Source organism: Poeciliopsis prolifica, unplaced genomic scaffold (assembly GCF_027474105.1).
Source record: "Poeciliopsis prolifica strain line A6 unplaced genomic scaffold, Auburn_PproV2 SCAFFOLD026, whole genome shotgun sequence".
NCBI lineage: Eukaryota > Metazoa > Chordata > Actinopteri > Cyprinodontiformes > Poeciliidae > Poeciliopsis > Poeciliopsis prolifica.
The window spans coordinates 4,682,099-4,706,112 of NW_026562401.1; the positions used below are offsets into that span (position 1 = coordinate 4,682,099).

The 24,014-nt window shown below is 38.1% G+C and overlaps 3 protein-coding genes across 3 annotated transcripts; 2 read left to right on the forward strand and 1 right to left on the reverse strand.

Moving 5' to 3' along the window:
* Positions 1-1,277: 1,277 nt before the first annotated feature.
* Positions 1,278-2,276, reverse strand: ndufa3 (NADH:ubiquinone oxidoreductase subunit A3). The gene is made up of 4 exons (XM_055047528.1): positions 2,213-2,276; positions 1,885-1,959; positions 1,584-1,661; positions 1,278-1,462 (listed from the first exon to the last, which is right to left on the reverse strand). Exons 1-4 carry the CDS (start codon positions 2,253-2,255, stop codon positions 1,371-1,373), a joined length of 288 nt encoding a protein of 95 aa, XP_054903503.1. The 5' UTR covers positions 2,256-2,276; the 3' UTR covers positions 1,278-1,370.
* Positions 2,277-2,286: 10 nt separating this feature from the next.
* tfpt (TCF3 (E2A) fusion partner) lies at positions 2,287-6,633 on the forward strand. Its single transcript, XM_055047522.1, has 7 exons — positions 2,287-2,322; positions 2,707-2,808; positions 3,281-3,409; positions 4,551-4,621; positions 4,713-4,782; positions 5,544-5,696; positions 6,207-6,633. The coding sequence occupies exons 2-7, from the start codon at positions 2,707-2,709 to the stop codon at positions 6,279-6,281; spliced, it is 600 nt and encodes a 199-aa protein (XP_054903497.1). The 5' UTR covers positions 2,287-2,322; the 3' UTR covers positions 6,282-6,633.
* A 1,632-nt stretch (positions 6,634-8,265) lies between these two features.
* Positions 8,266-23,620, forward strand: cnot3a (CCR4-NOT transcription complex, subunit 3a). Its single transcript, XM_055047473.1, has 18 exons — positions 8,266-8,404; positions 9,010-9,080; positions 9,211-9,278; positions 9,368-9,442; positions 9,536-9,625; positions 11,179-11,307; positions 11,434-11,529; positions 11,643-11,862; positions 11,953-12,080; positions 13,182-13,238; positions 13,370-14,288; positions 14,374-14,479; positions 15,117-15,258; positions 17,282-17,375; positions 18,451-18,649; positions 19,295-19,427; positions 19,515-19,640; positions 20,891-23,620. Exons 2-18 carry the CDS (start codon positions 9,056-9,058, stop codon positions 20,987-20,989), a joined length of 2,706 nt encoding a protein of 901 aa, XP_054903448.1. The 5' UTR covers positions 8,266-8,404; positions 9,010-9,055; the 3' UTR covers positions 20,990-23,620.
* Positions 23,621-24,014: the final 394 nt, after the last annotated feature.

The window sequence follows — 24,014 nt, forward strand, 5'->3', positions numbered from 1 at the left end:
TAATCTCATACTAAGAGCTCTGTCTGTGTTTATTTGATCATAATTTCTGGATCATAATCCTCCTTGAAAACCTCATGACAAAATTTTCAGCTTATTGGTCGTGACCATCAGTCTTCTCATTAAAGTGTTATAATATTTCCAAGAGTACTTGATGCCATACACTCCAATAAAGTTCCAGAAAAACAGTTCTATAGCATCACAATGTGATTGTTCGTCATCTCAAGTCTTCCACTGAATCTTACAATGTGTTGAATTCACACAGACAGCAGCTGCAGTTGAAAAGCTCTTGTGAAGACGTAGCGACCCCAAGAGGTCACTCTGCCGCAGTTCTCTGTTAGTGAGCTTCAATAGGAGAATTTATATTTTTCTGACCATCCTCATCACAATGTGTCAAGGCAACATAAATTTGAGTCCATGTAATGTCATATATTATTATTTATGACATGACAGGCATTTGTTTTTCAATGGGGAGAGAACAATTTGGGTTGAATTTATTGTTTTATTAAACATACTCACATGCAAATATGAATGGACGTAACAAACCAGCTGTAACTGATCCGTCATGATGTTAACCTGCATATTACTATCAACAAAAACTCAGATTGGCTTGTTTGAGATTACCACTTTAAAGTGTTTATTGTTGGATAACATTATTTTTTCCTGTTACAACTGAACTGAACACAAGTTTGAAATTACTCCACTGAAGTGAACGAGTTAAAAATGTACCATGAACTCCTGAAGTGACACAGGCAGCATATAACTGTACTAATGTCATTATTACACTGTGATGAATAGTGAAGAAAAACAATGGATTTCTGATTATTTGTATGTTATGAAATAAATGTTTCAATAATAAATGTTGACAGTATCTTTGAGATTTTCACATATCTTAAAATTAAGTTCATGTGCTTATAAATATATGTATAAAATTATCATTTTCAGCTTTCTTGCTGAAATGTAAATTTATTGGGTTTTAAATCTCTTCCTGAAGATTATATATGCCTTTGTATGAACTGAACATGATTTTTCTTTACTTGAATGTTTATCAATAACTCAAAAATCTCAAAAGATTAAGCTGGGATGAGCAAATCAGAGATAAAAATTGGTCATCTGCACCTAAAACCAAAGCAAAAGTCTTTCACTTTCCATTAAAAAAATAACATTCATATGTAGCTGTTAGAAAATGGAATAAGAAAGTCAGAAAACTTTTTCTCTATTTTCAATGTTAATTTGCAATGTTAATTTGTCAAATACACAACAAATCAATCTGACAACAGTAGGATTAAATAGAATCTTTACTGGGATGCAATTACAATTAGGCAAACAGAAGAAACACACAAACAGGAAGATCAACAGGTATTTTGCTCTCTTTATAGTTTTTTAAGCCATTCCAAGTTTCTTCCTTTAGCTTCGCAGGGATGTGAGGGAACATCAGGCATGTTTCCATCGTCCCTCACAGGAACTTAAAAGGAATGATTAAGAAACAAACACTTTACTGATCAGCGTTATTAATTATCAAGAGCTTGTTCCACACAACTCACAAACAGAATTACACCATGACTTCTGAGAAATCACGAGTTTACCTGGATAATTGTATGGTGTGGCCTCATTTATCATTCCTGTGTATTTTGTATAGGGGCTGATGAATGGAAGAATAACACCTGAAAATACAGATTATTTGCAAATGTGCATAATTACAATAGCAGAAAATATACATCTCTTTATTTTATCTCACAATATTTAACAGTATTAATTCACCACCTAACTTGACGCTGGAGTAATAGTACAATCGTAATTCATTTAAAAGTTGGATGAACATAAACAAAAATCTGATAAAACAGTGTTACGCTGATACGTGCTGTACACCTGAGCTTTTTTGCTTACCTAAAAGGCCAATCCCACAGGATGCCACTATAACTGGCTCCTTATTCCAAGCATTTTTCAGGAAAGCTCCAATTCCTGCAGGAAAACCCACGACAGTGTTTAAAAACCGCTTCAACTGCGGTGTGGCTAGCAGAATTAGCTCGTGTTAGCAACACATTCAAGGTCAGAATTTTCCTTCCCTTTCAAGACCTTATATTTGCTTTAAAGTCACGCCGATATAAGGTTTATCTTAGTTCTAACAGTAAATGTGTTAATAATAGTAACAGAAGACACACTGAAGGTAACTTTAATAAATGTAGTATAGAAAAGCGACCAAATAAACACGTACCTGCCATTATGTCCGGTATAGCTTCAGGGCAGAGAGTGTTCATGGGAAATGTAGTAGAAGGTGAAATGACGTATAATTTCTGCGTCGGTCGCACATAAACACAAAACGAGGTGAGATTGAACTATTTTTATTATTATTTTGGCGATCTTATTGTTTTAAATTCATTTATTTTGAATGTTTTGTTAATGATTACGCCCAAAAGAGTTTATTTAGGTAAACGGAGGTGTTTCATGCAGTTTGTAAAAAGTTTAAAGGAAAAGAAAGAGCTTTTAACCGCTGCTGTTACAGCCGCGGCTATACTGTTTATAATCTCAGAAATTACTGGCTGGTGGTTAAACTGACATTTACTGGGATTTATATCGCAATAGAAAATGTATGTTCCAACTTAATGAGCTGAAAATGATGCAACACTCATCCTTTAAAGTACTGTATCTTTAAAAAAATATTTTCCAACGTCGTTTTGATGTTGGGTTGATGTTTCTTGATCTCTTTAGATGATGGAGGACTTCTCTGGGTTGGCTCTGCCTCCTCTCTTTGGAGGACACATTCTAGAGGCTGAGTTGGAGCCTGGTGTTGTAGAGCTGGGACCAGGAGAGGTAATAATAAATATTAGTCCCTTGTAAAAAATAATATCTCTCTCTCATTGAACTGCTGCACATTTACCCACATCACAGCTAGAGCTGCAGACTATCTAATCACAGTTTCAATGTGTGCAACATCATATCACAACAATGGAAAAGGCAGGGAAGAGTGGGTATGGTTTGGCTTAATTTTAATTGTTATTGTCATACTAATGTTAAATAACAGTATCAGTGTCTTCCTAACAGCATTCATCTCCAACTAAAAGTCAAATGTTGATTTAATTCACTGAAGCTTAACTTTATAGACCACCACCGATACTCTGTAAGAGTGAGGGGAAAAAGAAAGATTTGTAGGAAACACTAAGGCTACAAAACATGCTGTGCTTTCTTCTACCCACTTAGCTTCAATATGTAATGATGTTCATTGCGCAGATTAGTTTCTTCTGGTGTGATATTTTATAATTTTTGTTGTATTTCTTTCTGTCAGGTGGAGCTTGACCCAGATCCAGGCGGCAGCGAGCTGCTAGAGAGCACAGCTCAAGAAGACAAAGAGAGGAGAGCTCTCGACAAAAGGAAATGTCTGGTGCTGAGCAGGAGGTGCAAGGAAATTGAACAGGTGTGTGTAGTGTGTTTATGTGTCACTTCCTGAATGCATTTCCTTTGAAGTCAGGTGTCTTGATAACCATGTAGTGCCTTATTGAAGACATCATTTCTGACTGTCATACTACATGGACTTTTTAATATTTTTTTTCTTCCACAGGTTTCTTATAAAATTAAATGTCTGATAAATATGTTGCTGTTTCACCTTTACCATAAAATACACATCTCTATATCACGATGTAACCAGGTGACCAAGAGATGAACAGATTCTTAGAACAAGTCAATGCATGGGTGTGCTTTAACTTTCTTCAACTGAACAGAAAAAAGACTGAAGCTATTATATTTGGACAAAAAGAGGAACGATCTAGAGTCAACACACAAGTTCAGTTATTACAACTAAAAAACAGCGATCAGGTTTGAAATCTGAGTGTGGTGATGAACTTAGACTGGAACATTCAGAGAAACATAAAGACAATTACAAAGTCGTCCTTCTATCGTCTCAAAAACATTTCCAGAATTGAAGAACTAATGTCGCAACAAAATTCTGAAAAACTCATCAATACGTTTAACTTTAGTCGCATTGATTACTGCAACAGTGTCCTCAGAGGACAGGTCTGCCTAAAAAATAAATCAGAAAGGTGCAGCTGCTGCCTGCATCCCCACTAAAGCCAGGAAGATAGAGCACATCACACCAGTTCTAAAGTCCCGGCACTGGCTCCCTGTTGCTCAGAGGATAGACTTTAAAATACTGTACAATACAATACATTAAAGATCTGCTGTTGAAATCTTTCCAGAAATCTTAGGTCTTCTGGTCTTGGTCTGCTCTATATACCCACAACCAGAACCAAAGATGGAGAAGCAGCATTCAGTTTTTATGCTCCTTTAATCTGAAACAAACTTCTAGAAAACTGCAAAAATGCTGAAACACTGAATTCCTGTGAATAAAGGCTAAAACCAACCTGTCTATAGTTTCCTTTGATTAATAATAACTGGAATGTCATAAAATGTAGTTTGTTTTTCAACTTTTCATTGCTTTTCTTTACTTTGCCACTGTAATGTTTTTCTTGTTTGTTGTTTTATTTTCATTTTAACCAAGTAAAGCATTTTGAGTTGCCTTATTGCTAAAAATGACACCTGCCGATCTGTGTTATATTCAGGTAAATCAAAAAATCTTGGGTCGCCTTCACCAAGTGCAAAGAATTACACGACGCTTGAAGAAAGAGCGACGGTATGAAACTTGAATGTCGATATAAAGTTTTTATGCTTTGCTGCAGAACCTACCTTCAAGACTTACCTGAATGCTCTGCTGATTTCCACAGGTTCCTCATGAAAGCTTTAGATGCCCATGGAGATGATTATAGAAATTCCCAGCTCACCATACTGCTTGAAGTAAGAATTAGGGAGATGGAGTCTTACAGAATTAACTGTCCCTTCAGTTTGTAATAAAAGTGGGATTGAAATTGTAAATACATATTAGTGAAATATTACTGAAAGTAATTGTTTAGAATGAAACAAACCAAGATAATTTAAGCTTATGTCTTGTTTATTATACTGCAATTTAGTTCTATTTTCATTTTAAAAATTCATGTGTTTGTGTTTTCATAATGAAATATCTTTCTGGTCATCCATTCACTCGCACTTAAAAGATAAATTACTTTTTTAAATAATTACAAAGTTTCCCCCAGAAAACTTGCTAAACTCTGTGGTTGGGTGTTAGGGCAGTCATTCATCCAGCAGTCCGTTGTGGTTTTGAGTTAATTTTTTTTTTAAATTGACAGGAAATTTTTAAATATGATTTGACAACTATGTATTTTTGAAAGACTGGAAGATTAATACCTGAACACCAACTATAAAGTCTTAAAAAATGCAAACATTTTGAAAAGACTTGGAATAAATTAGCAGGAAGCCCTGAATTGTCATTGTCTTCCTAATCTCTGCAGTCAAAGCTAATCTGGTAGTCCTTTAGAAATATCAGAATTGCCAAAAAATGTGCAGTATGAACAAAATATTGCAGCTGATCAGTCAATTTGAAGCCAGAATCCTGCACAGTAATGTGGTTGAGACTATCCCACTTTCACCATGACAAAACACTACAATTGTTATAACATAGTTTAATTGACCTACACTTATATGTTCTCTGTTGGCTTCAGGAAGAGCCTGGACTCCATTTGGATTCTGCTGCCGGAGTTGAGGAGGAAAGACTGAATGGTTTGTCTGGTTCTTCTGCAACTCTCCATCATGCAGCCGGACCAAAGAAGAAGAGACACAGACTTTCCCGGCAAGAAAAGGACAAAGATCAGCAGGTCAGTGAATAAATGATGTTTTGATCCTCAGTAGACAGTTTGCTGTATGATTCAGAGTGATCACGGGGTGAGAGGTGAGAGTTCACCCTGGACAGATCACCAGTCCATAACAGTGCCACTCAGAGACACAGAATAAACAGCCACACTCTTTTCCAGACTTAATAGCCATTTAGAGTAACTATTTAAGCAAATAGTCACGTTTTTGGACTATCGGAGGAAGCTGGAGCATCCAGAGAGAACCCACGCCGAAAAAGCCAGACAGGGATTCAAAACCAAGACCTTCTTGCTGTGAGGCAACAGCGCTGGGAGCTGCACCACATACTCTATATATTAGGCGTATTTAACCAGAGAAACATAAAACATGCAGAATGTTGGTCGTTGGGGACTTAATATTGACATCACATGAATGTCAATGTGAAGCCACTGTTTAAAAAAATCTGTACAATTTTAAACCTGTCTGTGATGAATAAATTGCTTATGAATAAATAATTTTGCACCTCTATTTTTCAGATTGAACCTGATGTGTCGGTGTTGGCAGAGACTCACTTTGGAGAAATTCCCAGCCCAACATCTCTGTCACACTGAATGGTGGCCAGCATATTTTTTTTGAACTTTAATTGGATAATGCAGCCTTTTCTTAGTCTGACTCTGCACTATTTGTTGTTACCCTTGAAGAAACCAAACAGACTGGACTCTTGTAAGACAATTAATGTTTACTCAATTCAGCCCAGATTTTGTATTTATAAGGTTTGTATATATGTATTGGTATGTTTTTTGACTTGTGTACAACAAGGCCTAATTATGACCAATATACATTATTGTGACCAGCTCAGTTTAAAGAGGATACAACGAAATGGAACAATAGAAATTATCTCACTGCTTCCATGAATATTACAAATTTATTTCAGTAGTAGTACTGATTAAAATATATAATTTTTTTGAATGTTGGTTATTGATATTGTAAAGTTTATGTTTTTAAGTGTTAAAATATGTCCATTGAGCAACTGAGGCAAATTCACCTGTTTTGTTTATCTACCGCGTTCAATGTTAGATCATTATGATCAAGATGTAAAGGCATTCCACCTGCTTGTGGTTAAATGTCATAAAGACAGCACTGTAAAATTAAAGACAGTTACTTTTGGGGTGCTGTTAACCTTGCTAAATTCATCCCACTGGTTCAAAAATCAGAAAACAGGACAACTGAGGCGAGAGCTCTGGTAGGTGTGATGGAGTCCAAATTCTTGGAGGAAAGGATAAATAAATACTAGATTTAGTTTTGAGTTAAAGAATGTGTAGACGCCATTTAATGCTGACAATGTAAAATCACAAAGTGTTTCACAAGATTACAAGCAGATATGTTAAAAGAATAGTTAAATCTGCTTCTGAAAGAGACCACAGAGTCCATCAAAAAGTGTAGAACAAAAGACTTTTGTCTAATTTTGTCTTCATTTTTGTGTCCTTTTGTCCTCATCTTGTTATGGGGAGCCATCAGCCTTCTGAAATAGCCTGGTACGAGACCATCAAGAGCTCTCCAAGTCAAAACAAAAATCTTGAATTGCACCAGAAGGCAGAGTAGTTACATCAGGATTGGAGTCACATTTGAAACAAAATCATTTGGACAAAATCACTTAGATGATTTTGTCCAAATGGACAACCTGCAGCTGCAGAACCAAGAGGTACCAGATGCTCCTTTAACTCAAGACGTTATTTCAATTATTTCAGTTTCGTCTTCATTTAATTGAAGTACACTGTTGACCATCCACCGCTTCACTCTAATCACTAGGTCTAGATTTTTCTGTATCCTGAAGAAATCATTGAATCCCCTCAGAACTGAATGATTTTTTTACATAAAATCCCTGTTTAATATTGATGACGGACAAAATGACTGATCAAATATCAGTTTCCTTAAGCATAACTGTTAAACATTCTAGAGGTGCATCTCAATAGATTTGAATATTAAAAAAAATATTCCAGTAACCCATTCACTAAGTGAAATGTAATATGGATTAATTACATGGAGGCTGATTAACATATTAGATTGTAATATTAAATCAGAGTAAAACAAATAAATATTACAGATTTTTTAAGTCTGACAAACGAGCCTCAATTGCTATTTTGTAGTTAAGTTTTTGTATTAATTTGAGTCTTATTTCATTATTATTAATCTAATTATTTAATAAATGATTTGCACAAAAAATTATCATTTTGACTCAGATGAGTTAATTTAAAACATTTTAATCAGATGTTTCGACTTGTTATTCAAGTAGCCTTTTTACAAGACATTTTTCACTGTTACTTAATGTTTTGTGCGGCTGCTTTTTATCATTTTACTTCAGAAAAAATACTTGAGTAAAATTTTTGTTACTCGAACAACCTCTGAATAGATGATAATGATTCCAAATGGTATTGGACCAGTGGGAAAAGAGAAAGAATCGATTATCAGTCATCCAATAGTGCGACCAATGGCCGGTCTCCAATCCAGCGGATGTGCCCTGGTGACAGGCGTGACTTCGGTCCAATCAGATCTCGTAGAATGGATTTAGGGCGGGTCCTAAACGTGGAGGTGGGATTTTAGCTACCGTCCATCTTCAGCTACATTACAGTGAGCGAGCCTGTCGAAAAGAAAATATATTTTGGAAGTAAAGAAGATTTTCTGGAATTAGTTTTGGCTTTATTTGAAATAAGACAAACGAAAGCCCATACCCTAGGTAAATGTCTCACACAAGTATAAATATACATGGTCGGGTTAACCCAGTTTCCCTTTTTCCTTAATTTGGCTAGCTGAGCTGCTACCTAGCATTTTAGGTATTAGCTAGCATATCGGCGATTGGAACGGTTTCTCTTATATATTGCCTTCCAGCACGCAAAACTATCTTTATAAAAGCTCCGATGGAGCCCGGAATGATGATGCATGTATTTGAGTTAAATCGCCCAACATAAGTTATGGATTTTGTTCTAGAAAGGGATAGTAAGTGACCGAGTGAAGTGGACGAGCTAGGCTAGTATTAACGTTAGCTCGCTAGCTGGCTAATTTTAGCTGACTGCCAAGCCAGTCATATTCGTTGGTATTAGCGGGATCATTTAACTTTAAGAAGTATACTGATGGAGCGACTGTCGCGTGGGATTTTATTGTGAATGAGCTTTAATTGCTTTGTGGCTGGGTTTTATATGTGTGGCTAATGTCAGCTGTCCGTTTAGTCGGTGTTAACGTCAGTTTCAGTCGCTGCAAACCGATGTACGGCTTTTCAGTTGTCTGCTGATTTCTGCTTGGTTTTGTTCAGTGAGGTGATGCGTGTATGGTTTATTTACTTAGATCACTTTTTGACAGACGGAATGTGGAAATTGTCGTAGTCAGAGCCATGGCTGATAAAAGAAAACTACAAGGTAACTATCTCTGTCTGTGAAACTTCATGCTGCCCCACAAAGAGACGTCATCTATTATTGTCGTATGTTATGCTTAAATGTTGGTCTACTTCTGCAATCTAATCTTCTTTTTCTTTTTCTTTTTTTGCAGGTGAAATTGACAGATGTTTGAAAAAAGTAGCGGAAGGTGTTGAACAGTTTGAGGACATCTGGCAAAAAGTAAGACATTTTCAAGCTTTATTGGGATTCTCTGCTGTGATTGAAGCCTGCAGATATGCAACTTTCCACTTGTTTTTTCTACTTCTCAGCTCCACAATGCAGCTAATGCGAACCAGAAGGAAAAATATGAAGCTGACCTCAAGAAAGAGATTAAAAAATTACAGGTAGAGTTGGACAAGTACGAAAAAATAAAAAAATGTGGAAAAGCTAAATATTCAAAGTGTAAACATGCATTTTAATGCTTTGTGTTTCTGCAGCGATTGAGAGATCAAATAAAAACATGGGTGGCCTCGAACGAAATCAAAGACAAACGGCAGCTAGTAGAGAACCGAAAACTAATAGAGACGGTATGCCTCCTTTTGTTATATGTTCATGGGTTTTTTTTCTGGCAGTATGATTAAAATAACTGCCAAGCATGAGTGTTTTCAAAGCAACCTGCAAATACCCTCAACCTGCAAATACCCTCAACCTGCAAATACCCTCACTTTATTAGGTAAATCTACTCCATAGAGATTCAACCAGTCACATGGCAGCAATTTGGGTATCTGTTTGTTATGCAGATGATTTACTGAAGTTTAAACTGTTCAGCAGAAAAACATCCTTATAAATAAGGGTGTTTTCCTGATTTTGAATGTTTCATGGGTGTTGGTGAAAGATATATGTTTAGAGTATTTCAGGAATTGCTGATCTCCTTGGATTTTCAGTCACAGTAATCTCTGTGGTTTATAAAGTCAGGTCGAAGTACCTGTGAGCGGCAGCTGAGTGGACAGAAATGCCTTGTTGATGACAGATGAGAACGGGCAGATTATGGAAAGATGATGGAAAGATAACGGTAGCTAAAACAACCTCTTATTACGATCAAGTAATATGAATTACAACATGCGGGGTTTCAAAGCAGACAGGCTTCAGCAGCAGGAAACTACACAGAGTCAGCTAAGAACTTGAAATTGAAGCAGATTTTTGTACAAGCTTCAAATGGGAATATAAGACTTTGGAAATAATTAGTATGTTATGTGATGAGGTGCAAACAGTAGAGTCAAAATTATCTTTACATAAGGTGAGAGTGTGTTTCCTTTCAACCTGTTAACTACAGCGCAGGTAGATGGTGGTGTTGTAATGGTGTGAGGAATATTTTCTTGGCACATTTTGGGTTCCTTATTTGTATCTGAGTATAGTTTAAACTCCACAGCTTGTTTCAGCATCACTGCAGACCAGGTCCATTCCTTTAGGTCCATCCATTGGACCCATCTTCTAATGGCTGCTTCCAACACGATAATGCACCCTGTCACAAAGCTTAATCAACAATTTTCTGGAAGATGACAATGACATAATCTTATAGAATATCTTTGGGATGTAGTGGAGTGGAAGATTTGCAGCATAGACAGGCAGCCAACAAATCTGTAGCATCCTGAAGCTATCATATGAATACGAGTCAAAATCTTGGAGGAATATTTCTTACAAATGGTTGAATCTATGCTGCGGAAGTGGCCAATAAGTGCATTTTTTGCACTGAATTTAGTTAAAAAAAGACTCTCCAGGAACATCCAGTTTCTGTAAATGCGTCACTGTGTCATTGTTGTGATCAGTTCTGTCAAAAATACTACAGTATTGTTGCTCAACAATGAAACATTTCTCAGAACTGTGTCTCCTACAATTTCACTTTTGTGAAGTTGATCAAATTTGATGGTATGATTGTTTGCAACCTGTTATTTTATGCCAGTCTGAAAAATCAAAAGCTTTTACAAAGAAGTGTGTGCGGCAGCCAAACTATAAATGCCTTTGGACTCAGTGGCCATTAAAGCGTCGGTTTTTTTATGAGTAAAAGTATGATCTAAAAACTTACTGCAGACTTTGTGAGAGTGAAAATATTTGAGATTCAGTGTGATTTATCTTTCCTTAGCAAATGGAGCGGTTCAAAGTGGTGGAACGTGAAACAAAAACAAAAGCCTACTCTAAAGAAGGCTTAGGACTTGCTCAGAAGGTGGATCCAGCTCAGAGGGAAAAGGAGGAAACGGGACAGTGGCTAACAGTAAATCCAATATATTCTTGGTTTAAGGATTATTTTTTTACTGTTAGGTTGATCAAAAAAAATAAATTTCAACATTAACTTGAATTTCTGTGAAACCTATTAACCCTTTTCTCTTGTCATCTTCAGAATACAATAGACACACTAAATATGCAGGTGGATCAGTTTGAGAGCGAAGTGGAGTCACTTTCAGTCCAGACGCGGAAAAAGAAGGGTGACAAAGAGGTAATTCCTTCCTCTTTCAGCTATGAACCTGCTATAGATAGAGATATAAACACACTCCGTACAGTGATGTAAGCATTTTTGCAAATGGCCTTTTTCTTCTATTTGCCTCGCAGAAGCAAGATCGCATTGATGAACTAAAGCGGTTGATTGAGAGGCATAGATACCACATTCGCATGTTGGAAACAATTTTACGGATGCTGGACAATGACTCTGTTCCGGTGGATGCTATCCAGAAGATCAAGGATGATGTTGAGTACTACATTGATTCCTGTCAAGACCCGGACTTTGAGGAGAACGAGTTCCTGTATGACGACTTAGACCTGGAAGACATCCGTGAGAGAAACGCTAATGATCAATTCTGAAGATGCTCTTCTTTCTTCTGGTGTAATTCGGCATTGCCTTACGGTTTCACTTTTCTTTCAGCTCCGGCATTAGTCGCCACGTCTCCATCAGGCAACGTGGAAGATGACATGTATCTCCACTCGAGCAGCACTCCCACATCAACAACATCTTCTTCGCCCATCCCTCCATCTCCGGCCACTTGCACTGCTGTAAGCTTTTCTTTGCGTCATTTGAGCTTTTTGCTGACGGTAAAGTTTGTAATATTACAGCTATCTCCCTTTTACGTATGTACAATCCTTTGCAAAGCTGGTAATTCCCTTGAACTGTCATATTTAGCACAAGAGAATGTGTAAATGTGAGGTGTAAGAAAAATATGTGCTTCTCAAAGTTTGTAGCAAATAAGTCTAAAATGGTTTCTCCCACTTCACCATTCTGCTTTTCTTTGTGTTGGTAATCTTGATTATTCTGGCAGTTAACCGAGTAATTGAATAAAAAAAAATTGCTAAAATAAAATATTGGTAAATACTGCTTTAACAACTGTATCAATATTGGATGTCAAATTTTCATATCTGTGCATCTCAAACTATTAATTTTCTGTAGCTTTATCAATAATGGCTCACTGTTTAATAATAAAACAGCAGACTCACAAAGACACTTCCACAAAATGTGGATACTCCAGTCTTTATTTTCCACAGCTGAGTTGGTAGGAATTTTTTTTTTCCAGTTTGTCACTAAAGCTACATTTGTGCTGATTATCAGCTGTAGAGCTGGAACGAATCCCGCTGTGTCTCTGCTGCAGGTGTGTAAATGAACCTGCTGTTTGCTCCGAACCAGAGGCCAGCAGTATTGCAAGTGTATTACCAGTTAATTTAAGATGTAAGGTTCCCCAAAACTGATGGAAACCCTGACATTTTTATCAATCAGTGAAATTTCCCCCAGACTGACTGTGAAAAGTGGATGTTGGGCCACCTTATGTCATGCTAACAACACTTAGCATTCATCAACAACTCATTGGCGGAAGTGAGAGCATTATGCAACATGATTAATTATATAGCTGGAACACATGGCGCTAGGTGGTAAGACATAACTTAATAAAGCTTCAAGGCAGATAGTTTGTCTCAAGAAAACTTTTAAATAATTTAAAAAATGAATTGTCACAACCCAAACATCTGTCACAATTCATTTTGTTACAGATGTAATAAAATTGTAACAAAATTTTATCTGGAGATCATCAAGCTGTATTTAATCAACTCAAAGCTGAATGAAGCTTTTTAAAGCGAATTGTCATATAAAGGCATTTCTTCCAACAGGAGAACTCAGAGGACGATAAGAAAAGAGGACGGTCGACAGACAGTCAAGTTAGTCAGGTAAGACATTCTCATAGAGCCACGGCTGCAGATTCCTGATTTTGTTTGTACTGCTAGTCTATCATAATTACAACAAACTTGTAGACTCAGTTGGTTTATGGTTAATTAAGATTCTGCTCTTTTGTTTTTAGTCGCCTGTGAAGAACGGTGCCCCATCCTTGCAATCTTCCTTCTCTTCTTCTGCCACCTCTGGGTCCTCTTCTTCCTCCTCCCTCTCCATGGCGAGCGTCGTCGGAGGCATTCCTGCCGTTCCCACCAGCAGCAGTCTCATAGGAAGTTTCAGCAGCGCGGTACAGCAACATCAGCATCAATCTGCACAACAGCAGCAACAATCTCAGCCGTCGAATCCGTCGCAGCAGCAGCAACAGCAGCAGCCGCCTCAAACAAAACCGTCAGCTCCCTCAAACAATAACAACCCCAGCCCGCCGAGCAACCCACTTCTCCCAGCATCCACCGCCCCGTCACTCTCCACGCCCAGCACACCCAGTTTAACAGCTCCCAACTCCCAGTCCAGCCCCGGGCCGACCCCGGCGTCCAGCCTAGGACTGGGGCTGGGCTTGGATTTAAGGAAAAGTGGCATGAGCGGGACCAGCAGTGCCAACCAGATGCCGAGTTTAGGCCTGGCTGGCCACAGCACTCCTTTAAACACAATGGCCAGTCTGATTCAAAGCTCCACGTCTGCCCTCTACGCGCACGCAGCGGCGTCTGGGGGCCTGGGTCTGAGCAGCACCACTCAGTCCAGCATTTTGCCAGAGAGTAGCACTTCCATCTCCAATTCGAGTTCCAGCGGGGTCACCACCAATGGAGCGGGGTCGGGGCTCAGCTTGCTGGGCTCCAGCCCGGCCCACAACTCTCTCACTGGCAGCATCCTGGGTCTGGTCCCTGGGCAGAGCGTGGCCCCCGCCACCTCACAGGTGCCCCCAAGTCCTGCCAGCTCCGCCCCCGGATCCGTTGGCATGATGGTAGGAAACGGAGGGAATGCCGGTGTGGTCGGAGTGAACGCTGCTCCCGCCAGACCGCCGAGCGGACTGAAGCAGAACGGAAGCCCAAGTAGGTCAAAGTGTTGATTTGTGACTTTTTATTGTGGGTTTTCTGTAGAAAGGCGATTTCCAAATTGTCCCTCGTCCGCCTTCAGGTTACAGTGCTGTAGTGGCAGAGAGCTCCACAGAATCAGCTCTAAGTACACCAAGCCAGTCACAGAGCAGCCAAACCTCGTCACTCAGTTCCTCAACCAGCCAACCGTAAGTCGTCCTCTTTACCTTCCTCCAGTCTGGGGCCAAGGTTACGTTTCTAGAAAATCTGGATTATTTTTCTCCAAATGGCTCCATACGTTCTGTCAGCTCCCCATCTTGTTTGACAAACATAATTTATAGCTTCTTTTTATTTAGATTTTGAGTTCAGTTCAACTCTATAACAGAATATTAAGGTCAATTTAAGAATTTAAAATTTTAATTGTGAGAATAAAAACATACTTTTATGATTCCAACGCAAAAAAATGACAACAACAACTTTGAAACGTTTGAGTGTATTTGAAAGAAAACCACATGGACTGAGCTCGCCATGTCAGATCTTAACTCCAGAAACTCATTAAAATTACTTCTTTTAATTTCAGGACATTTTTACGGTGAAATTGCATCTTTATTCTGCTGGTATTAATTTAACAAAAATTCTCATATCCTGGCATTAATGCTCCTTTGTACAGCGACAAAAAGAGATGACCGAAATAAGCCTTTTTTTTTTAGAAAAGAAAGGAAGAAAGAAAATCATATTGACGAGTTTATTTTCAAGCGACATCGCCCAGCTACTTGTTTTGCAGTTTAAATTCTCAATCTCTGTGTTTTTTTAATTGTTTGTGCTGGTTTAACTCATTTTGTGCAGGATGGACAACGGCCCCAGCTTAATCAGCTCCATCACACTGCCCCCAAGCTCTCCCTCACCCTCCTTCTCAGACAGCACACCGGGCGGAGGGAGCCTCCTCAACGGGCCCCACTCGTATCCGCAGGCCTCTGAGGGCCTCAAGGTGAGCCAGGAAGCACCGGGAACCTGAATTTAAACTTTAACTCAAAAATACGAACAGATCTTCACAAATATATAGGTTGGAAATGTGTGGAATAAGATGTTATCTAAATCTGTGGATAAAATGTGGATTTTATTTTTATATGAGGTCCTTTACTGTAGGTCTATAACTTAAGTGTTTATCCAATTAATAATTTTTTTTTTTTTTTTTAGTGAAAGCACACTTATGAAAATGCCAAAAAAGTCAGTTTCTTTGCATCATATCCTTTCAGATTAAGGCTTTAAACTCAGTCTTTGGACCTGAAATTGGATCTAGGTGATGTGAAACTCAGTCTTTTTTTGTATCACCATAGATAGAGATATATTAAAACAAACTGTACCTTACAGAGCAAGTTGGGACAGTCTAGTCCCGGTTTGACATGTCAAAGTGTTACAGATTGTGCAACAGAGCTGGTCAGAAGAGCTTCCAATGCCAAAATATTCTGCTGACTCAGAGCTTCAGGCTTGTGGTGTTTGATGCAGTCAGAAACAAATGCCAAATTATTATAAAACCTGTCAGAATAATCTAGAAGTGGGAGTCTGGAAATTCTCTGAAAGAAAATGTGTTCATAGATTGTGCTTTATAAAGTAAACTCTGCACGGGAGTTGCAATAGAAATTTCGTTGAATCCTGTTCAATGACAATAAATGCTATTCTATTCTATTCTATTCTTTAGCCATTGAGGTGATTAGTAAAATATCACTTTAAAAAGGGAGAACTTAACAGATTTTTCACACAGTGAGAGAGTTCTATTTACTTAATTTAAATGATAAAAACCCAAAGTATAGTTTTAGAAAATTAAATATTTCATTAGACTAATGAAAAAGTCAACCTTCTAAAAATATCAGTTCATTATGTGCGTCCTGTTGCATGAACGACTGCATCACTGCAGCTTGGAGACAATCAGCCGGTGGTCAGGAATCCCAGGTTGCTTTGCTGACTTATTCTCTTCAAGCGGATCAGTTGTTTACACCAGCTGACGTTTTATCTTTTCTCAGCAGAAAGCTCACAGGTCTGGCAAGTATAAATTATTGTGAAGCAGTTTGATCGTTTTCTCTGCTGAACTGAACCGTCTAAATTCAAATTTGGTCGGTTTTAACGGCGTAAAAGCAAAACAAAACAAAAAAAAAAACAACTGCAGGGATCTCCAGTACTGCCGCTTTGCTCTGACACACCTGAATCAAATATGGCTGATTTACCTCCTCAGGATGCCATCAGGTTCTTCAGAGGTCTGGTAATTAGCCACTCGTGGTTCAGGTGTGTGGGACCAGAGCCGGCTCTAAAAGTGTCAGGCTGGTGTCTCTCCAGGACTGGAGTTAGAGACCTCTGAACTCGACATTACTTACTTTTTAAATCAGGGGTGTCAAACTCCAGTCCTCAAGGGCTGGAGTCCTGCAACTTTTAGATGTGCCTCTGCTGCACCACACCTGAAGAGAATAATTAGGTCATTAGCAAGGCTCTGGAGAACTTATCTACACAAGGAGGAGGTAATTAAGCCATTTCATTCCAGTGTTTGGACCTGTGGCACATCTAAAAACTGCAGGACAGCGGCCCTTGAGGACTGGAGTTTGACACCTGTGTTTTAAATGATCAACTTCCTGATGTGTAGTTTTTACTTAGCTTCTTTAAAATGGGTATCTGTAGGCTGACCTTTAAATGTTATGGTTGAAATATGCAAAACTCCTGCTACTAAACACGTTTAATTACTTGCAGTTGTGCAACAGCACATAGAGCTGGAAACCATTTTATATGCTACGCTGGTTTTGCTCTGAAAGCATCATCTTTCAACTTTACAAACTGCAATTTCAGTCCCTGATGTCTAAACATTAGCCTGAGATTACATTTAGATTAAGCAAGATAATAATCTGAGATCAATCAGATCTAACTGAAGTGTCTCTCAGCTTTCTGTTCCAAAACGTCAGCAGCGTTGAGTTTATTTTCTGTTTTCCTGCGTCTACAGTAAGTTTGCCTCTGTTTGCCGTTCTCAGGCTCCGGAGCCCCTCAGCTCTCTGAAGGCGATGGCTGAGAGAGCAGCGCTGGGATCAGGATTAGACGGAGAGATTTCCAACATGCATGTAAACGGTCAGGCAGCATTTCCACTCTTCATTTGCTCACAGTTAACACAAAATATTTTCCTCACAGTCAACATTTACATTTTATTTACAAGACAACAGTTCTGTTTTTTTTATTTACTTAGAAAACAAATGAATTGGTTTATTTAAAAGAAACTTTCAGACATACCTCGAGTTGCCTTTTATATTGAGGAATAGATAGAAATTGATACATTTAGATCTATATTTATCTACTCTCTGGAGTACATATGGTTACATTTTTGTTCATTTTTTTACACTTTTTAATAAAAAGTGCCAGATTATCTTCATGATATGCCATATGCACATTTACCAAAGAAAAACATTAACAGTTATATTATTTAGATAGTAAAATAATACATCCTTAAACAAAAAGACCTTGGCTATTTTGTGTAATTCACTGATTGTTTCAAATATATTTTATTTTTCTTTTGCTGAAGAGAGCTGTTAGTCATAAGTGGATACAGAGATCACACAAATATACAATATTTATACACTTAAACATACTGAAACTTAATGAATTGATACAATACAAATATCTTTGTACAAAGTGCATAAAATGTTTTTACCAATCAATTGTCATGGCAGATTTGTAAAAAGAGAGAAAACACAACTTAAAATAAAGTGATAATGTTTAAAAAAAATCAATTGAGAACAGTGACAATAGATGCGTTTATTTTAAATGTATCAGTTTATGAAACAATTTAAAGGAGACGTGAAAACAATTGTAACCATTTGTGTCATTCAGTAAGATGTTTTGCTGTGTATTTTCTGTTGCTTTTTGCGTTTTAGAAATGTGGCTAATAGTCTTCTGTGGTTAATTGCTGATTTTCTTATTCACAATATTTTTTGAGGGTCGTTTTTTTATTTATTTATTTTTTTTGTTACATAAAATGTAAAAAAATGACAAAAGTTAAATTCTTTAGGTTCTGATCTTTGATTCTGTTGACCTAAAGTTAAGAGTTTTACTATTGAATGAACCAATCAGTGATCATGTCGGATTTAATTATTCAGAGGCGTAAAGCTCGACCTCAGCAATGGCCTTATTGTCAACCTTTTACTTGCAGATATCTTCTCTGGTTCGTCGGCAGCGCCCGGCACACCCGCCGCGCCTCAGCCGTCCGTGTCGGAGGTCAGCATCCCCCCCTCGCTCGGGGTCTGTCCCCTGGGCCCGACCCCTCTCTCCAAAGACCAGCTGTACCAGCAGGCCATGCAGGAGGCGGCGTGGACGCACATGCCACACCCTTCTGACTCCGAGAGGATCAGGTGAGGCTTTCACAGATGGTGGGACTGCAGAATCTTCAGTCCCAGTTTAATTTATGATTCAGTACAAGTATTTTCTTCATCATATTGCAGAATTGGTCCTGACAACCAATGAAAACTAAGAATGGGTTTGTATAGTTTTTAAGCCGTTAACACTCTCCTCAAGCTGTAGAGCCACAAAATACTGTTGTGAAACAAACTGGCTGTGCAGAGTCACAGCCAACCATTCTAGTTGGAAAGTTAGGTGGAAGGAAAGATTATAATTTAGATTAAAATAAGTTCCAATAAATTAACTAATAACATCCGTTTAGACTTTCTTTTACTGTTGTAGTTTGGCTGCCGACCAATAGAGGGTGCAACTAATCATCATTAAGCGGAGCCAGTTGATACAGGATTAAAGATGGCAGCAAAAATCACATTTAGAGTCAAACATTTAGGGAACTAAGTGGAAAGTATGTTTTTTTTTCCTTTTTTTTAATCCAAGCATGTTATATACTAAGTATTCTGAACTTAAGCTGAATTATTGGTTAGCCATAATCATCCAAAGTTAAAAATAAACACTTTAGCTCCTTGTGTAAATTAATCAAAATAATGTATGATTCAAAGTAGATTCTGTAACGAGTCCTGTGGGATTTTTTTGTTTTAAAGGCAATACCTGATGAGGAATCCCTGCCCTACTTTGCCATACCACCATCAAGTCCCGCCGCACCACTCTGACACCATCGAGTTCTACCAGAGGCTGTCCACAGAAACTCTCTTCTTCATCTTCTACTACCTGGAGGTAAACATGCACTTAGCTAGCTAGCTGAGCTTGTTTTCTTTTTTTGTCTGCTGCATGTTAATGCACTGTTTCCTCTTTCTCTGACAGGGCACCAAGGCTCAGTATCTATCTGCCAAGGCTCTGAAGAAACAGTCATGGAGGTTTCACACCAAGTACATGATGTGGTTTCAGAGGCACGAAGAGCCCAAGACGATTACTGATGAGTTTGAACAGGTGCAGCTTCAAAGCTCATTTCCATCCTCCTTAAAAAGGAGGCAAACAGTTAATCGACTTGTGATTGTCGACTAATTGTTTATTAAATTAAAATGAGTTCCAATAGATTAGATGTTCTTTTAGTGTTGTAGTTTGGCTGCTGTCCAGAGGAGGGCGCAGCTGGTCACCCTTAAGCAGAATCGATTGGTACAGGAATAAAGATGGTGGCTGTCCAAGTATGGGAAAGAGAATCGGTCCAAACAGTGTTTGCTGTCGGTTGCAAAATACACTCTACACTTCTGTTTTAAATTATAAACACTCAAACTCCTTAAATTTTAACAACGCTCATTCAGCCGAGCTGCATGACGAAGAAGCAGCAGCAGCAACTTAAATTTACTGCTGTGCTACGTGGGTGAGCTTAATGAATCAGAAATATTATGGTGGAGGGCGCAACAGAGGAAAAACTAACATAATGAGGAAAAACAGAATAAGCAATATCAATGTTGAGTTCTGTCGTGAGCTGATACTCCTTCAAGAGCAACCAGTCGACTACTGCATGAACATCTCTGTTCATGGGTAATTAAGTGATTCACTCATTTTATTCTTTTCATCTTTTATTTTTTTTCTACTCACCTGGTGTCTGTTTTGTTATATTTGTAATTATAAGTTAGTTACATGAGAAAACCACATTTTTTGTTCATTCAGTCCTGTCACAGCAACAAACTTTTCCCAACAGTTTTTACAATTAAAAAAAATAATCTCGCTTTTGAGACCATTTTCAAGTATTTTGACGATGGCATAATAAAGCAAGAACCCAATCTCAAAGATTATTCAACTTTAAATTCTGGTGAACATTTAACACTGGACCTAGAAGACATTTTAAATATTCAAAATGAAACAGAAACGGCTAAAATGATTTATGAAATAAATAAAATTATTGACACTAATGACAGACTGAAGATGTTAGTCATCCAGTTTTTGGTGGAAAAAGAGAAATAATCAGGCAAATGGAAATTGTTGAGCTCGTTTTAATTTATCATGCAATTTAGTGTTTATTGTGCCAGGCGCAGCAGACACAATATTTTTTCATTCAGCATATTATGAAAAATGTAGCGCTTTATGTTGATAAAAGAAAATGACCACTTATCAATTAATCAATGAGATTTACTTCAGATGAACTTATTGATAACTTGCTTCCATGCTCCCTAAAGCTGAGATTCTCTCGTTCTCCTTTTGTTAACATCCTTTTCTGTTTCCCTCTCTCCATCCAGGGCACTTACATTTACTTCGACTATGAGAAATGGGGCCAGAGGAAAAAAGAGGGGTTCACCTTCGAGTACAGGTACCTCGAGGACAGAGACTTGCAGTGACACACACAGAGGGACGCAAAAGGACAGAGAAAAACAAAACGTGCTGCTGTTGACATTCCGAGACTGAACTCCAAACTGTGGATAGAGATTGTGATGTGTAGTAGAAACCCTCTCCCGACACGGAGACCGGTGTCTGTATAGGCTGCATCTCAATGTGAAGCCCTAGCTCCTCGTGTAGTGCTCTTTCTTTTTCGACAAAAAAAACAAACAAACAAAAAAATAATACCCTGTGGTCCGATCAAACGTTGCCACGCTGCACGAGCTGGGAAGGCTCCCGTTGGAGATCGGCGTCTGTGTGCACACTCGGTATGTGGCATTAGGAAAAGCCTACCCAAACCCTCCCTGCCCCCCATGCATGTTTCTCATATAATTTTTTTCTTTTTCTTTTTCCGTTTCAACAACGATTCTCTGTACCACCTGCCCAACATGAGCCTGGAAGCCTTTTGACTCGACACAAAACAAACCTTGGATTAGATTGTTATGGTGCCCATCTTGTATTTTCTGTAATTCGGTGGTTTAGAACGGGGACGTTCAGTGGACATTTAGTGATGGTGTGTAGGAACGGCTTCTTTTAAGACCCTACAATGCCTGTTGAATATGGTCACTATTGAAGATAGTGAGCGCTTATCAATAGTTTTATTGATATTGTCTTGGTCGATTAAAACGTGAGTGAGAGTGACCACAGGGCCTCTCCCTGTGTAAGGGAAAGAGTCCTTATTGGACATGGATTAAATTGCTATGCAATTGAACTGGTCTCTGACTCTCTTTACAAATAAAATGTTTTTAAGTTAACCTCTCAAAGATATTATGGCGCCTTCATGTTTGTGATGACGTAATAAACATGTAAAATAAATCTTAACATTAGGGTTTGAGACATTTTATCTGCTTGATCTGTTTGACTCTTTCACCATCAGCAATTTCTCTTCTATACAAAAACACATTTCAGAGTACACAATGCAGCTATAGGTGCATCTGAACAAATCAGAGTAAAACTGAGAACATATAAGCCAAGTGTTTGTTTCTGGTCATTTTCTATGACCTAGTATTCAGTTTCTCAGACGTTTTAATACAGAAATGTTGCCATGTATCATACAGTGTTTGCTTTAATCACTGGATTAATGCAGAGTGACATGGAGGCCATCTTCTCCCTGGTAAAACTGCAGATAATGAGGTTTATTTAGGCTAGGTCAGTGATAGCATGGTTAATAAACAAATTATTGGTATTTCTGTCAGTATGGACACTGCAAAAATACAATCTTACTAATTATTTTTTTGTCTAGTTTCTTTTGTACACTTGAAGTAAGAAAAAGTTTTTAATAAGAAAAAGTTGCTTATTTTAGCACCTATTGAAACTAGTACTTTAAGTGATAAAGTATTAGTTTCACTGGAAGATTATATCACTTATAGCTAGCAACATTTAGTAAGATTTTGTGTTTTTGCAGTGTATAAAGTTGTCCTGAAATCTGGTAGGCCACCATGTTGATAAAAGCAAAGTACCTCAAAACCAGCAGATGAAATTCCACCCCAAATCACCACCCACTGTGGAAACTTCACACTGGACCGCAAGCAGCTGGGATTCTGGGCATTTCCACTCTTCTAGATCAAAAAGTGACACTTACTTGGATCTAAAAAGATGACTTCAAACCTTTGAGCAACAGTCTAGTTTTGTTTCTCCTAAAGACTTTGTATTTGTCTCAGTTGTTTGTGGACCTTTTTCTCTTCCATTAAGCTTCCTATTTACATGCTTTCATTTCCAAATTAAATGCTTATGTTAGGTTTATCTGAAAAGAGGACCGGTCTAGTCCAATATCCTCTTAGCCCAGGTAACCATCTTTAAGTCCTTATGTGTAGCAAACTTTTTTTCTTCCACTCAACCTTGCAATATGTTTGGACACAGCACTATTATAAAACAGTTATCGTTTGTGGCTTATCCTATGATTGTGCTGGTTATAATATTTCTGTATTCAAAACCTCTACTGGTCACATGTAATATCCTATTTCCTGAGAAACTAAACATTGGGTTTGTTATAAACCATAATCATAAAAATTACAAGATGATTTGAAATTTAGTCTTAAGTCATTGAGCTCCACCTGTCACATCTTTATCAAACAACAAAATGAACTTGGATAAAGTTCTCCCGTTTAATCCTCAAACCCACTTTGTTTAATTTACCACCAGATATTTAAGTTAAACCCGCATACAGCGAATGTACACTGATACAACTGTTTACATGTAGAGTTTAAATATAGAAATGTTAAAAGATTGGTGGTATTTTTAACTAGTGGGTTGATCTCAAGCTGCCGCCTTGTCTTCATGTGTTCCTCTGCGTCCAGCTTTTCCGTTCAGACAACCATGAGAGCGCCGCATCTGTACTGCACTGGACATTGTGTATGATTTTGTTCTTTTGAGAGGCAGGTGAAAGAAGAGGAAATGCAAAGTTCTGAGGTCTGCCTTTTATAGATTATATTTTTGGGGGACTTTTAAGGATTTTTTTTGAAAGGGAAAGGTCAGTATAGAAGCTGCCTAAATGTGAATTTTCAAGCAATTTCTCGTTACAATTCTGCATGGGAGATGTCAAAACTGGGGTTACAAACGATTGTAAAAGTTCAATAAACACTTTTAAGAAATAACACATTCTGTGGTGTAAGGTCCCGTCATTCCTGCATGGAATAAAGAAGCACCAATCATGGACCGGATTCAAAATTTAGAGGCGGTACTTAACATTTTATGTAGTTCCCACGAGTTTGAACGACGCCATCTTGGTAGGCAAGCAGGATGCGCAATGCATATCGGACCCACGGCTTCCAGACCAGCTAAAAAACACTCCTGACCAATCGCTTGGGGTGAAACGGAGAAGAAAAATATGTAAGGCGATGTGGACAAGCAGCTTTACGGTCTGAAATCTATTGACTCAAACGGACCTACAAACCCTTCACATGAATAACAAGGTTCTGGAGAAAGGCAGAGTAAGAACACGTAGCAACAAACACAGAGGCTGTAAGTATAATGTATATATATACTGCA